Source organism: Carettochelys insculpta, chromosome 5 (genome assembly GCF_033958435.1).
Source record: "Carettochelys insculpta isolate YL-2023 chromosome 5, ASM3395843v1, whole genome shotgun sequence".
NCBI classification, from domain to species: Eukaryota; Metazoa; Chordata; order Testudines; family Carettochelyidae; genus Carettochelys; species Carettochelys insculpta.
This window is the reverse complement of record NC_134141.1, coordinates 83,711,466-83,728,123: the sequence shown is the minus strand read 5'-3', so window position 1 is coordinate 83,728,123 and position 16,658 is coordinate 83,711,466. Positions and strand designations below refer to the sequence as shown.

At 39.0% G+C, this 16,658-nt stretch overlaps 1 protein-coding gene across 2 annotated transcripts in view; it reads right to left on the bottom strand.

Annotated features, from left to right (window-relative positions):
* TNPO1 (transportin 1) overlaps positions 1 to 16,658 on the bottom strand; it is a 190,063-nt gene that overhangs the window by 58,525 nt on the left and 114,880 nt on the right. For both annotated transcript variants that reach the window (XM_074995420.1, XM_074995421.1), the window contains exons 10-12: positions 12,883 to 12,943; positions 12,296 to 12,464; positions 5,835 to 5,987 (exon numbers count right to left, since the gene is read on the bottom strand). In XM_074995420.1, the coding sequence (XP_074851521.1) occupies positions 5,835 to 5,987; positions 12,296 to 12,464; positions 12,883 to 12,943 (383 nt within the window). The remainder of the gene's footprint in view (positions 1 to 5,834; positions 5,988 to 12,295; positions 12,465 to 12,882; positions 12,944 to 16,658) is intronic.

Below are 16,658 nucleotides of genomic sequence, written 5' to 3'. Positions count from 1 at the left end.
GTAAATTATTAGGACAAAGAACGTGGTACGTTTGTAAGTTCTACACTTGAACGCAATCTCAGATATATAAAGGACTCAAAAATACATTGTTCCAAGGTTGGGACAGCCTACAACTACATTAAGCCCTAAATCAATGCCAAAAAACCCCAACCATTCTAAAGTGGACGAGGTAAGAGGTCATGAGTCAGGCTGAACCTCACCATTTTATGAAAGGCTCTGGGCTAGAAATAGGGAGTATATACTTTCAAAAACTGAGAAAACCAGCTTTGAAATGACATTAACTTGCTAATCATCACAGCTGTTAGAAGTACTCTATTAAATATAGTGTAACTGAACAAAGTGAGGGAGTAATTAGGTAACAAGAATGACTAGCTTTTAAAGTATAGATGACTTTAAATATTTCCTCAAGCTTTGTAGGAATTGAGTAATTACAAAACTTCACTAGTTTCATGTATCATGTCCTCAAGAAGCAGGCATTGCTTTTATTGCATAGTTGCAAGCAAGTCATTTGCATTAAATGTTCACACCTCCACAGTGATATACCCTCACAATGGAGTCTGAAAGATAATCACTTGTTTTCATATTCATGAGAGGAGTGACTGATCCAAGGAAGTTACCACCTACAAGGGTTACATTCCGGGAAATCCCTGCGGCAAGGGAATCTGCCGTAGAGGAACTTAAGATCTCATGGGAAAAATAGGGTTAGGAGGAGCCAGAGTTGGGAGTGAACCTACGAAAGCCCTTATAAATATTTTACATCCACTAAATTAAAAGACAGCACATGAAAAATAGTGATTGCAAATGACATTTCATACCTCTTAAATACTAATAATCAAATTTTTATATACCTTTGATCCTGAGACGATGTCCTTCATAAATGTGTGCATTTGTTAGGCAAGGCTTAAGATGAACTGAGATGCTTTTTTGAAGGCCACTGCATGATATGGTTGAAGGGACATCTCTTGTGGAGCACCTTTATCTTTTTGAAGACAGCATGAAGCGTCGGCTGACTTCTTGGGAAGGACTTTTTGTAGCTCTCGATATGTTTGTAGTAATTCATTCAAGCCTCATCTGAAGGTCAAGCTTCATTCCGTGAAGGGATCGATTTCCAACATGCAATCACTCAGGTTTAAAGCTTGAAATAAATAATCATTAAGATTAGCTAGAGTCAGCTGCGTCTTTGGTCTCAAAACCTCCTCCTCTTCACTTTCGTCATCACTAGATGTCACTATGAGTTCTTGCAGGTCTTTCTCTGTTAACTCCGGAAAGTGAGAGACAAGCAGGTTGGAGACTTCATGAGACTCCATGTCATCAAAGCCTTCACAACTCAAAAAAAAAAATTTTTTTTTTTTTAAAATTTCATCCTCAACTGCAGGAACACCCCTGAAATCATTCACTGCCTCCTTCCAAGGTTTCCGCAACACAGCACTAAAGGTACATTGTTTTATGTTATTCAGGCACTTTTATTATGGTTATTGCAGCTGTGATGGCGTACTTCTTCCATGCATGTTTCACCCTAAAATGTGGATTATTTTCAATTATCTCTGATGTGGTCAAACACATGTCTGGTATAGTAACTCATGCATGTTTTTCTTACACCCTGATCCATGGGTTGAAGGAACAAGGTGGTACTGGGGTGAGGAAGGAGCCTCAATATTAGGGTGAGTGAACAGTAAAGAGTCCAGGTGATCTGATGCATTGTCCAGAATCAACACCACTTAAAATGTAAGATTTTTTTTTTCTGATTAGGTAATTAGCAATTGTGAAACCAATCCAAAAAAACAAACGAAAATGAAAAAAAAATGCAGCAGTTGCCTGTGCTTTTCCACTAGCTTGCCAGGAAACAAGATGATTTTTATTTTTGCCCTTAAGACCACATCGGTTAAGAGCTCAGTAAAGCAGCATGGGTTTTATCAGTCACGCAAAGCATTTGCACAAAATAGAGCCCTTTGCTGCCATAAACCCTGCATCCAAGTTCTCTTCCATTGAAAGACAGGTGCATTCACATACACACTTCCAAAACAAACCAGTCTCTTCTACGTTGAAAACTTGTCCTGGCAAATAGGCCTTCTTATCAGTTTCTTCATGTATTTGGGAAACTGAACTGCTGCTTTCTGATTGGCTGATGCCACCTCCAACATCTTCACATTATGCAAGTTATAGCACTTTTTAAGCTGATCAAACCAGCCCTTGCTGGCTTGAAACTCTTCCAGATATCCCTCCTGCACACTTTCAGCAAGACGATTGTAAATTCCTTTGGCTTTATTACGAATGACTTTTCTTCCCTGGGCCTGGGCCTCCATCCAAATGTTCAATGGCTCTTCTATTATTTTCCATGAGTGGATCACACGGAATGTACAACCCTTTTAAAGATGTTGAGTGCCACTCACAACACTGCCCCTAATATCATTCTTCTTTATTGTGTCAGCTTTAGTTTCATTAAGACCAATGATACACTGGGCAAGCTTTTCAAGAACTTGTAATTTAATCTTCTCAAGACATCATATTCCTTGCCCTCTTGGCGATATTGGAAGCATTTTCACTGCTCAGACGCTTGCTCACACACTTTGGGGGCATTTTAAAATTATTTATTCAATGTATTACTGTATTCAATTCATTATCACCAATTTGCACACAAAATGAAACAAAATATACACAAATACTGTATCGTGCAAAGTGCAAAGACACACATTACTTTACGCAAGACAAAGTACGAGTTTCTATGACTGAATGCCACAGCAGCCAAGCAAAGGAAGGAGAGAGAAGCAACTTCTCACCTCCAGGCACATCAACCATTCTCACAAGAATCTGCGAGACATGATGGAGGTAGCTAACCATGCATACACACAAAGTCTGAATGTTTGGATTGTGATAGCTTGTGGTAACTCCTATACTCAAGGCAGTTGCCTCACATTTGTGGAACAGGCATACAGAAGAAAACTCATGTACTTGTATCTTGCATTTGAGAAACTCGCGGTTGGGGAGGGATTGCTGTACATAGAAAAGTCAATCTAAAATCAGTTACTTTATCAGTATTTTTCAGTGACTCATAAGTGTTCTCAGTGCCTCAAACATGAAAGAAAACAGCCTGTGTTCTAAGGCAGGAGTGGGGAACCACTGGCACATGGTCCACACCCAGACACTGAGGTTCCGGGATGTACACCATGGCATCCAGCCTGTTGCGGGGTGGAGGGTTTGGAGCCCCAAGCCTCACAGGCCAGATCAAGCAAGCTAGGGCTGGATCCAGACCACAGACTCTGCCAGGAGACATGTAATGGTGACACTGTTACCTGCGCTGGGGGAAGGAGCAGTGAAGTGGGAGCAGCAGTGGCCCCCTGGTGTTTGGGAGCAACTGCAGAGCCATGTGTTCCTGGGAATGAGCACATAAGGTGCGGCCATCACCCAGACCTCTGCACCCCTTGACTGGCTCCTGTGCCCCCTCCAACCCTTTCCTGTACCCCATAGTCCTGGCCCCCCTATACTTAGCGACCACATTAGTGAGGGCTCCCCCCAACACTTCTCACTTGTGTAGCCCCCTGACTGATCTGTCATGGAGTCAGTGGCCTCCTACCCATTTCCCCACCCCTGTTCTGAGTATACACAAAATATAAATTGGATTACTAAGGCCAAGTTTATGTCATGGAGGTCACAAATTCTGTGACCATAAGAGACCTCTAAGACATTTTATGCTTCGGTGCCCAGCTGCCCAGGGGGCAGCACACCTGGAAGGCCTAGCCACCAAGATGCAAGTGCTAGACCCCGTTCTGAAACGGCATCCAACAGTTAGTCACCTCCCCCATTACGTTTAGTGAAATTCAGTCTAGTCAGTCTTACATTAATTTATTAGCCACAACCCTGTCCCTGACTTTTACTAAAAATAACCTTTACAAAATCTTAACCTTATTGATTACAGTAGAAGTTTCAGCGATGACAATGATCGGTGGGGAGCAGGCAAGGTGCAATAATTGGTAGTAATTCTTAGGCATCTTGATAGTGTTTCCTTTCTCTCCCCCACCATTTTTTTTAAACCCAAAAGGAGTTACCTTAATAGGTAGGCAGAAATTTTTAGTAGAATCTGAATAAGATGCAGATGGCAAGCAGCCTTTAGAAGAGCACAATAAGCATAACCAGCAATGTGGAAGGAAGTAAACACAATTGAGAGAAGACTGGAGTTAAAGCTACAAATTAAAATTTTAACACAAATATACTGGACTTCTAGTGACTTTGGACTAGAAACACATGGCCACACTCACAAGATTTCCTAAGAGCTAACCCTAAACCAGTAATCAAAATCACAGAGGGGAAATATTCCATTCTTTGAAAACACCCAGCCAAAGAGAAATGTCAACTAAAATATACCAAGCACACCCAAAGGCATAACCAACCCAAAGCTTCTTGGACAACCAAAGCTAAGTCTCATAGTAGCTTATTCTGTTTAACAATTTAGATTTTACTTTGTTCAATTTTTTTCACCCTCTTATGTTTAGGACAAAACACACGCTTTTCTGATTGTCCTACAGAGTGCCCTAAAAATTTAAGAATTTTTAGAAGACTTTGTATTAACTACTAAAATACCAGTGTTCATTTGAATCACAGTATTCAAAATAGAAAGATTTAAAAAGTAAAACCTTTTACCAAAACCAAAATGAAGAACAAAAATGACTATAGTGGGGTCAGATCAATGGTCTACCTAACCCAGTACCCTGTTTTCCAACAGTTATCAATGTTAGGTGCATCAGAATGAATTAACAGGCAAATAAATAAATAAATATTAAAAAATCAAGTGATGCATCACATCCTGTTCCAGCTTTTGCCAGTCAGAGGTTAGGGGAACCCAGAGTACGGAACTGAACCCTTGAACCATCCTAGCTTATTGTTAAAATGGAATTATCACCAATGAACTTATCTTTTCTGCAATCTGTCATACTTTTGGCCTTCACAACTACTGGCAATGAGTTCTACGGGTTGACTGTGTTGTGTGAAGGACTTCCTTTTGTTTTCACAACCTGTTTATGAACTTCGTTGTCTGATCCCTAATTTTTTTATTATGTGAACAAGTAAATAACGCTTCCTTATGAATATTTTTGTTAGAAAATTAATGATGCATTTATTTATTACATCACATTACATTACATTTATCACCTGTGATTTGTGTCAAGCTTTATTTGGATGGAAAAATCAAATTCAGTAAAAACGCAAAAAACAAAACTTTCAAATTAAATAAACTAGTAATTAAATCTTAGAAGTTTATCAAAGGATATTTTACATATTTTGTATCACCTGTTTAAACAAAGGAAGTAAGTCAGAACTTTGAGATTGTATAACTAGCATATATTACCCTCAAACTTAAATTGTAGTCCGAGATTGCAAAAAACCAAACAAAAAACACTTAACTTACACTGAATTGAGAAAATGAAGCAATGACAATATTTTCTGTGCCTGTGCAGAAAAGGCTATTGCCACCTATTGCTGGTTTAGCATTCCAATAAGCTCTGGTTTTCAAGTGGCTTGACTTTCATTAAAACTTGACAGCAAACAAATACTTCATATTTTTTAAAATTAATTTAAGTGTGTTTAATAGATGATACCTTTAGGTGTTAAACTGAATTATAGCAACCTAACAAAAGTTTATTTTAAAATATGTCTCTAAACAAAAAATTACCCGGGGCGGTTTTTACTTTCTTTAAAATTATCAATTTAGTCTACCCTGCCTCTTAATGTATGGCCATATGAGGGTGATACACCATATATTTGAAGAGAGTTAATGGAGAAGTATTGAGTTTAGGTTAATTATGTTAGAATTTTGCTATAGCACGAGGACAAATTTGTCTTACCTTCAGCAATTGCTCCTAGAACCAGGATACCAGATTCCTTGACCACCCATTCTGGATGAAAAAGCAGTTCTTTCAACAGGGGTAAAATATGTGGCAGAAGTTCATCACGAAATACATTGGCAAGGACATCTAATGCAGCAGCAGAACATTTTCCTGAAAATTAAAATATTGCAAATCTGAATTTATTACAATACCAGTTAGTACACTGTGTCTATTTATTGCAAACTACCTTAGCCTCATATTAATATGTTCAGGCAATGTGAGGGAGAGTGGGAGCAGTGAAGAAATACTTCTGTTACACTGTAGTGCACAAATGGCCCACTGTATTCTGGAACCACAAACAATATACAGAAGTACAGTTACACTGCATTTATGGGCTATGTAACCACAGATGGGCAGCTCTGTTTACTCAAGACCAAATAAAATAACCACAGAAGAAAGATCAAACACTTGTGGATTAGCTGCAGGGAGAAATCATATCATTTCACAAAATGGCTATCATTAGGCAATCCCAAGATGGAGCAACACTGAAGTGGGAAAGACTCAGATGTTGGTGGGAAGAATGAAACACGACACTTCAATCTTCAAGAAATTGTTTTATGCTCCTACCAAGTAGAAAGTTTTCCCTCATAATTTTTCATTTGGAGTATGACAAACACTTAGAGCTAAAAAACTACAGCACAGCTGTTCTCAAAAACTATCAACTCAAGGACTTTCATTTTGGTTTAAATTTTTTTCAGGGACCTCCAAGGCCCTGCTGCCCAGCTCTTACCAAACCCCTTCCCTCTCCAAAACTCCCCAAAACTCACCCCATTCTTTCTCCCTCCCCTTCACCCTCACTCACTGTCACAAGTCTGGGATAGGGGTCCAAGAGGTGATGCAGGCTCTGGTAGGAAGTTCGGGTGCACGTGGAAGCATGGACTCTAAGAGGGAGCTTGAATTTGAACATAGAAGAGTATGCGGACTCTGGGAGGGAGTTTGGATTTGGGATGTAAGCTCCAGCACTTACCTCAGGCAGCTCCCAAAAGCAACCTGCACATCCTTTAGCAGCAAGCCTTAAGAACAGCAGGGTGTTTCCAAATGCAGCTCCTGCAGCTCCCAGTGGTCTAAGTTCTTGGCCAAATAGGAACTGTAGAGTCTGATTAGTGAAGGAGGCTGTGCACAGAGACTCCCCATTCTCTCCCTGAGCTCACATGGACATCCACTTGCTTTCAGGAGTGGCTCAGAGCAGAGAACATAGGAAGCCTACTGTAGCCTTGCTACACAACCAGACTTTGAGCATACAGGAGGGTGCTATGATGCAGGGGAAGAGGATGAGGGAGAGAGGAGCTGATCAGGGACCCCCAAGGTTTTGCAGAACTCCAGTTAAGAAATGCTGCCATAGTACATACATTGAATCTCCTCAGATATTAAGGAAACAAGTTGCTAGCCAACCTTTTCCAATCTGCTACACATTGTACCAGCAATTCTGAGATCATACCATTAATAATTAGAGGAATTCTCACATTAGTAGCATCTTATTTCCAGTTTAGGAATTAATTACACATTTAGCTAACTGAAAAATCATATAAAGATAACTATTCTGCTTACAGTAAAAAAAGCATTAAAATAAAAAAAGGAAAAATCCAGATTAAACAGTGTTTTAGAGCAACGGACAAGATGATATCTGGACTGTCCCCAGGAAAAGATCAATGATGAGTAGGAATCTACTTCCAGAGTCTAAAAAGTGGAAGGAATTCCTGGCACATGGATGTTGCACACTATTTTGTGATATATTTGACAATATTCTATTTCAATATGGATTATTTTTAAACTTTTCTTACAGCCCCAGTTTAATCTCAGTTTAAATTTAAAAACTTCTAGCTCTCAAGTATGGTGAAGGGGGAGGAACCAACCCCTCCCCTGCAAAAAAGGCATAAAAACCTTTAAACATGAATCTTAAAATTCCAATATGAGACTGAAAATAAACTAAAAGGATTATCTTTTAAAATCTTATTTTCTGGAGCCTGCTTTGTGAGTTCTGAATGCTTGGGGTTGGCAACCTAGATAGAGTACAAGGCAGGCAACTTTCCATTTTAAAACCACTACTAGAATAAACTTATGAAAATTATGACACTAGTTATACCTGAAACTTCAGAAACTCAGTGGACATTCCCTAGGCTAATACTAGTGTAGGGAAACCTAAGGCTAGCTAGTTATCAGGAGAATGGAAAAACATCCTGGACCAGCATACGGGTTTCTTTAGAGCAGGGAGCTGCAATCAAAATAGCAAGAAGAGCCATTTTTTTTCCAAATTCTGTTAAAAAATTAATACTTCAAGAACCACAACATATGTGAATATGAGACAGTCCTTAATAAATAATGGCAAACTGTACTTTTTCTAACCCCTATTTTAAGAACAGCGCACACACAATGCTACTGTACCAGTTAAAAGGTTAAGTTACTTTTACCCCTGCAATGGAGAGCAAATGAGGATAAGAAAAATGCTGCAGCTGGGGACAGGCTCTTAAGCAGGAAGGAGCAATACTCGCATCAACCCTCCATGGCCCCCAGCCCCCAGATTCCCAGGCTCTGCCCCCCCTACCCCAAAGCCACCTCCCCCATCTCCAGGCATCACCTGCCTCAGCCCCCATATCTGCCCACCATCCCAAACTTTGCCCCCCAATCCTGCAAACCCACACCCCCCAGCCCCAGGCTTAACCCCTCTCAGACTCAAACCTACCCCCTCATCCCCAGCATTAAGCCACCTCAGCCTCAAACCTGCCCCTGGGATTAACCCCTCCATGGTGCTGGCTTGGGACCATATGCCACGCAGCTACGTGTACCCAGAGGAAGGAAGGCTGGCACGGCCATGCCCACCAGAGGAGTGTTGCCACTCAGGTAGCAGGAAGAGTGATGGGTTCTCTGCAGCTCCCAGCCCTGCTGCTGCTGAAATAACAGAACTAAATTCAATTGGTTTAACAACCAGATCTCTCCTGCTGCCCTGTTGGCTATTAAATCAACGAAATTTAGTTCTGTTATTTCAGCAGCGGCTGGGCAGGGAGCCGCAAAGGAGTCAGCGATGGCAGGATCCAGAGCCGCAAATGATTCCTGGAACAGCTAGGTGCAGGTTGCCAGTCCCTACTTTGGAGAAAGGCTCCTAACTATTCCCTTTCTTTTATAAATGGAAGGTGAGAGTAACTCCAGTGATGATAATTGGCCCACCACAAAGTTTTTTTCTTACCCAGCCAGTTGTTAAATTATACCTTCAAACATGGATGTTTACATTCCTTCTTGAAAGCTTATCCTACCTATTTAAAAATAGGTATTTTCATTCCTATAAAGTTTTGGCCTTTTTAAAAATATCTACTAAGCTCCTGAACTCAGAGAAATCCAGAAACAATTCCCACTGATTATACATTGCATTGAAAGCCCCCCCCCGCCCCAAAAAAAGAACAGCACAACACAGAAACCTTTGTTTACATTGTTTTTAAATGTAGTGCCTTCCACTGACAGTCCCATTAATCCTAAACTAGAAAGATAAACAAGGTCTCCCAATTTACTCCCAATCTCTCTTAACATGGAAGTCTCTCCACACCTTTATTCATTTTTTCCCCCACTGGTCTTTGAACCTCTACAGGTTGACTGAGGGATTATTCATTATGATACACCAATAGCATGTGATCTGGTATAAATAAACCTTTTCTTTTTTGTAAGAATAAAAACTCATACTTCAGCTTGGAACACCAATAAAACACACTCAAATATCTTATTTCTAGTAATCTGCTAGTGGTCTAGTTAAATAAAAGATGTGCTCCTTTTAAAGTACTTGAATCTGAATGAAACTATTTGGCCAAATCCAAATAGATTTTAAAACTGACTAGCCAATTAGAGCAAATACAAATATTTTGTATATCTACATTTTAAATGCTCTCCTGCACACCTAGCAAAAGGGGATCAGAATAGCTCTATTCATAATACATTCAGCCTCCTACATGAGTGAAAATATCAGCAGAGCCAATTAATAGTGTACAACAACTGAAACAAAAGCAACTTAAGATGTTCATTCTATCAGGAAGCTTTCAGCATTTTTCAGGTTAAGTTTTTTCAGATTTTCAGGTTTAAGGTTTTTAAGTCCCAGCTTGACATAGTCATGGCAGGGATGATTTACATGGGGATGATCCAGCTTTAGGCAGGGGGCTGGACTAGATGACCTCCAGCCCTAGAATTCTATGCTAAAGCTGAAGAAAAACCCTTGCTTCAGGATAAGAAAAATTAACACCTGATCTTAGACATTTTAGGCAAGTATTATTCTACTCCTTATCCTCAGGAAAACTAAGATATAGAGAAGTTATCCACCCCCAAAAATATTTTTCAATGCGCCAACTTTCCAGCATACACAAATTTGGAAGAGATTCAGTAATTGATCTGAACATATATTAAGGAAATTTGCACTGTAGGCTTTCGTCTACTGTGATGCCATAATGTTTGAAGACCAAACAGTAGGCCTTTGTTATGTAAAGAATGCCCAGTTAAGTATTTCAACTGCTTTCGCTTGGTTTCTACTAACCCTTGCTTACACCCTAAGTTACAAAGATTCAATTGAAACAACATTTAGAAGAGAAATAGTTTGAGATAAACAAATAATTGTAGACCCAAAATATATTTCCATTTTCTCCATCTCTCACATCTCTTAAGAGCATACCAATACATCAGGACACAACCCTGCCACAGCATCATTTGAATGGCTATTTCTTAACAAATAGGACAGTTCACAGAACATCACAAAAAACTATGCACATTCTAGAAACAATGACACTTCAGTCTTAAAAATAAGAAAAAATTAATACTTGATTGTTTTATAATTAAGTTTTACCTGGGAATTATTTCTACTGTATCTTATACAAAAATATAGGGATTATTTCAAACGAGTAACATAAAAACTGTAAAAGCATGACTGGACAGAAAGCAACAACAGGTGTAAAAAGGACATGCAGGTGCAACAAAAATAAGGTCCTGTGAAAACTGGTTTCACAGACTGCTCTGGAATCAGGAAGTTAGACCAATTAGTACAGAATAGGGTTGTGTCTATTTACATAGCACAGAAGTTTAGGCTTGATACTACAGAAACTGAAAACACAAAATATAGAGTTCAAAACTGGACAATATTTTATTGCAAAAATCAAATAGCACAGTGGTTTTCTCAATTTTGTTTCCACTGTTGTGTTAATATTCAATTTTGTACAAAACCATGTCTTCCCTATTTAATCACAACATTTTGCTCTCAACGTTTTTTTTTTTTTTTAAAAGGTGTAGTTTTACTAAAACTGTTGGGTTTCAAAAGTCTTGATGCATTTGTGTGCATATGCCTAGAGATTTTTTCGGCACTTGTTTGCATTAAAACGAAAAGGAAACATATGCTGTTAGTTCTAGTTTATACTTATGTAATTATTTTCCTCAGTAAGTGTTAATAGTGGGCCCTGATGCCTAGTGGAGCTGCACATATGTGAGCTTTGGATAAAAAAAAATTTGTGAACCCTTAGCACAGACCGCTAATGCTGTTTTCTGTTCAGCTGGCAGGAAGAAAAGGGTAGCACTGACAGCATGATGATTATGAGTCTCAGACTCATCCACAAAGACTTAGGGAAGGCACTGGCACACCACCCTGCAAGGAGCGAAGACCAAGATCCATCCACTTACTGGGGACAGCACAGCTCCTGCTTGGAACATGAGCAAGAGTGGGACCAAGCCCAGCCCTAGCAGGGGATCAGGATGGATCTCAGGTGCAGGATCAGCTGGTGAGGAGCTGAAACATCTCCTCCATCCTTACACAGCTGCTGTGAGATAGGCTGGAACTCATCTGTCATTTCCACTCTGCCCCTTTATGTTCCTGCCTGCCAGAAGGAGGCAACAGAAACAGCCCACCCCAAACCCATGTGATAAAACCCTCCTCAAGGATGAGATCAGCCCAACCACCTATGATCCGCTAGCATTTAGAAGGGAAGCAAAGTCAACCACATGCATACCCCTGAACATATTTACCCATGACACTGCAGGAGAATTTAAAAAAAGTCTGTTCTTTTCTCAGGGTCTTAAACTTAAAAGATTAAAAGAACTCAAAAAGCTACCTAATTCCCAGTCATGTTAGGTAGATCAGCCATGGTTAGTGGTAGTCTAAGGCTTCCTGGAACTTAAATTCACTTCTTTTACACTAAGCGAGGACAAGGGTAAACCTGGACGTCTTCATTAACCTGACCAGCCAGCATTGTCATACTGAACAAATGAAGTGAACACCATGCAAGTTTACCTATAGAGTATACTATTTTTAAGCAACAAAAAGAGTGCCGAACAAAAGTGCGAACAAAGCTATCTCAAAATTAAACATATTATTCAATTCCCTGAAACACACAAAGTCAGAAGGGAGGGTTCTGAATTACATAAGCTGTATATTTTACACTGCCTACCACTGTAGTTTTACTTACTCAAATTCCAGTCAGAAATAGTATCATCATCATCAAGCTCATCGTCGTCATCATCATCCTCCTCTATACCATCTTCTTCATGCTGCTGAGCCACTGTCCGCGAACGATGAAAACGAGGCCTTATGTCCTGTTCACTATCTGGAATAGCTTCATCTTCTTCAACATCCCCCTGTTAAAAATGAAACAAAGAATGCTCCCAAGTTACGCCATCAGATGATGACAAAGTATTGCCATCCTGCCCAACATATTTTAAAGGCAACAAATATAATGTGTTTGAGAAAACTAAGATAACTTCAGATTCATAGCCACCTTAGGACTAGCCAATTATTCCTGCATTCTTGTCTAGCATTCTTCTAGAAACGTCAAGAAGACGGAAGGCAAAAAAAAAAAAAAAAAAGGTAGAGAAATCCTTTTTATTGTACAATAATTTTAATTTTGTGCGGAATGGATTAATGATCACCACTTCTAAACTATATTTCATATTGTACAAGTCATTTCTGATAGGTAGAATCTGACCCAGCACAGTAATTTAGAAGTGTATAATCAAATGAACACATTCCTTCAGAAGCAGCGACACCATTGCTTACCTTCAGCAGAATAATATCTATTTCTGAGTACTTCATACCGTTTACCAACACAGGTATGAGCCTACAAAGAAAGATTTCAATATGTACATGTTAAACACACAATTCAGATGAGCGGCAAGACAACAAGATGACAAAACATTTGAAGCCTATGTCTAAATTTAAGCGTGTAAAAAAACCAGCAGTCTTATCTTCTGAAGTATAGATACCTGGCTTTGAAAGCTTGACTTATAAAATTTTGACCATGTTACAGTTTTCATGTAAGAGAAGTTAATGTATTGGGTGAATGAGAAAAAACTAACAATTTACTTTTAATCATGCTACATGGTCACCAAAACCATCTCTCAACTGTAAGTTGAGTATATTCAACATTATAAAAATTAATGCTCAAGTGCTTCCCGGTACATTCCAAATCTTTGGAATGGGGACTCAAGCTCCTATCACGTGATGCACACATTGTTTCACCTAACCCTTAGTACACATGGAAAACTATTAAATTGGTACCCATCCACTTGTCCCAGCCATTTTGCTTTCCCTATTCACATAAACCACTCAATAGCTACCACGAATATGCTACTCACTCCACTCCTCCTTAGTCAAGGACTCCCGATATCTTTCAGAAACAAAACCAAGACCTCACCAATCCAACCCACAGAATGACCTTCACAATGAGAACATGAGTCTACAGAGAGGAATACAGTCTTAGTGATCTTCTCTTAAGATTTGTACTCCAGTGAAGAATATGCCCCAGTGATCCCTAATTGGCTTGGGGCATGCATAATGTCACCTGCATTCTCCCTGCCCAGCATTCACTGTAAAACCACATATCTATTTTGGTTCCTTCCCCTCTTCTTTCCTTAGTACAGCTGTACTGCAATCCCAGTCAAGTGCCAAACTGTTTCAGGACTAGTGTCACAATGAATGGAAAGGTTACTTTACTGGAAAAGTGGATCCCTAAGTTCTCCACTGTAGGTTTTTGGCACCCCCATACATTCTTGATCTGACATTTTCATCAGCACTGTCCACAGGTCTGCATTATTCTTCAAGACCCTTTCTACACCTTTTAGTGTAAGTGTGATTTGACAAGTACATTCCCAAGCTGTTTCCTATGCTGGACGTTGCTAGAAAAATAAGTTTATCTTCACTAAAGCTTATGGCTCATTTAGTTAACTAGGTTTAGAATCACTCAAGTACACAATACAGAAAGCTGCAGTGCGGGAAATCTGAAGTTGCCTGTTGCCACTGAGTGTCCGTTTAAATTTAAATTACAGAATACATGCACCTTATTTTGGAATATCAATTTACCAGACCAGAACGGTAATGCCATAAGTCTATCTCCTATTTTACTTCAGCATAACTCAGCTTTTCCTAGGGAATACCATTATACTTGCCTCAAAAAACAGAAGTGTCAGGGAATTTAATGGGATATACTCCAAAATTAAGTGCACTCTAAGCCCAATCTTAAGGTGCCTTTTTTGTTTTAAAAAAAAAAAAGAGGAGCCAGTATTTAATGGGCTCCCTGCCCTCCACCCCCCGCCCCCAGCCAATGCCATGACTGAGGCTGCCAAGGTGCCAGTACTCAGCACCTGCAACCTATCTAGCAAGTACCTCCACAAAAAAAAAAAAAAAAGCACTAGTTAAGATTCATTACCATGGTGTAAGAGAGATGAGCGCCTGAAACTCTACAGTGACTAATCTACCAGAAAAAATAAACCGAGAGGGAGCTGTGCTAGTCTATAAGCTATCAAAACAAACAAGGAGTCAAGTAGCACTTTAGAGACTAACAAAATTTATTAGGTGAGCTTTCATGGGACAGACCCACTTCTTCAGACCACAGCCATACCAGAACAGACTCAATATTTAAGGCACAGAGAACCATAAACAGTAATCAAAGTTGACAAATCAGAAAAAAATTATCAAGGTGAGCAAATCAGAGCGCAGAGGGGCCAGGGCCAGGGGGAGTCAAGAATTAGATTAAGCTAAGCACGCATACAAGTATCTGCTCTCTGATTTGCTCACCTTGATCATTTTTCTTCTGATTTGTCAACTTTGATTACTGTTTTTGGTTCTCTATGCCTTCAATATTGAGTTTGTTCTGGTATGACTATGGTCTGAATAAGTGGGTCTGTCCCACGAAAGCTCACCTAATAAATTATTTTGTTACTCTTTAAAGTGCTACTTGACTGCTTTTTTGTTTTGATAAAAAAATAAAAAGCTTTGAGGACCAAAAGCAGTGAAGTGTTAGACACTATAACAACTGGTTAATTACACGTACACGGAATTAGGGGAGTTTTCAAGGTTTGTCTAATGGACTAGTACACAAACACTGTCCTCTGTTTACATTTTTATTACAGCTCTACGATTTTCAAGCACAGACAGAATTACGTTCTCAAAAGTTCCCCCTTTAAAGAGACTAAGGGCTGAACAAATGCTGAAGTGCAAAATATTGCAACAAAAGCCACAATGTTAAAATGTGTTTTTTTCATTTTTTTTTGTATTTACCTTTTACAGCTAGTGAATTTAATTATCTGAATCACGTCTACATTTGCACTGCAACATTTAAGTCAGCATTAACCATCAACACTTTAAGGTACACTCAAACACGGAAGTGATGTCAAGACAAAAAAAACCAAAAATACTTGAAAATGCAACAGGGGTTAAACCCAGGTTCTTTAGCAGAGTGGATTACATTTACCAAAAAAATTCACCAAAAAACAGCTCTGTTTAACTCAAGAATTTTAAATCAACCTTTTTTTCCAAACAAAAGTCAATTTACTTACATATTGTAGTAATTTAGAAAGAGAGAGTGAGAAGAAAGTAAAGCAGATGCTTTGGACTGGTTGTTTTATTAGTTTCCTGATACTTAGAAAACTGTCTTCTTTTACATAAAAGTTCTTTTTACTAACAATTCTCAAAGTGCTCATCTAAAATGAAAAAAGAACCTCACTAATGCTTACCGTAAGAACAAAACTCAAAAGCACAATCACACTCTTCTCCTCCCCCCAACACCAACTAAAAAAACCAACGGGAAGACAGCTGATGCAATATTTGCAGCTAGACAAACCTCCTTATATGGCACTTTCAAAATTAAAATAAATACTCCATTAGGTTTTGTGTTCTGAAGTCATTTAAGCATTCTTGAAATGCCTACCCTGGGTGATCCAAAATATGGGTTTAGAAGGTTAACCAGTGTATAAAAAGTTCACCGCTACTTTATCAGTGTATTGGATGTGTAAATATTTCAATATTCATACTGGAGAAATTTTATTTTGAAGTGAACAATTTCATTCCACTACGAAAAAAGTGCAGTAAACTTGTTAGCTCCAATCATGCACCATTTGTGCATATGCTTAACTCTAAGAACAAGCAGACCCAAAGAAATCAGTAGGATTTGCCAGATCAGAACCCTACATTTCAGTATTTTGGTTTTTGCCTCTGTTTTATGAAGCTAATAAAATACCGTACCAACTATGGCATTTTAAAATTTATAAACAAACTGATAAATGTTTTGTCAAAAAAGAGTAAAGTTGAAATCAAATTATAAGCAGTTTTTACAGAACCTCAATCTGATTTAAATTCTCCCCAGACACAAGTGATTTAAAAATCACCCTACCCTATTTGTTATACAGAAAGGTCAGTCTAATCATGTGACACTTATTAGGTCAACCACTTCCATCCCCACGTACACAAAAACTTGACTTCACCATTTGTAAACTACCAAAAAAAAAAAATCGCAAGCATCTAGAACCACCAGACATGATTTGGAATTTCTCTTAAGT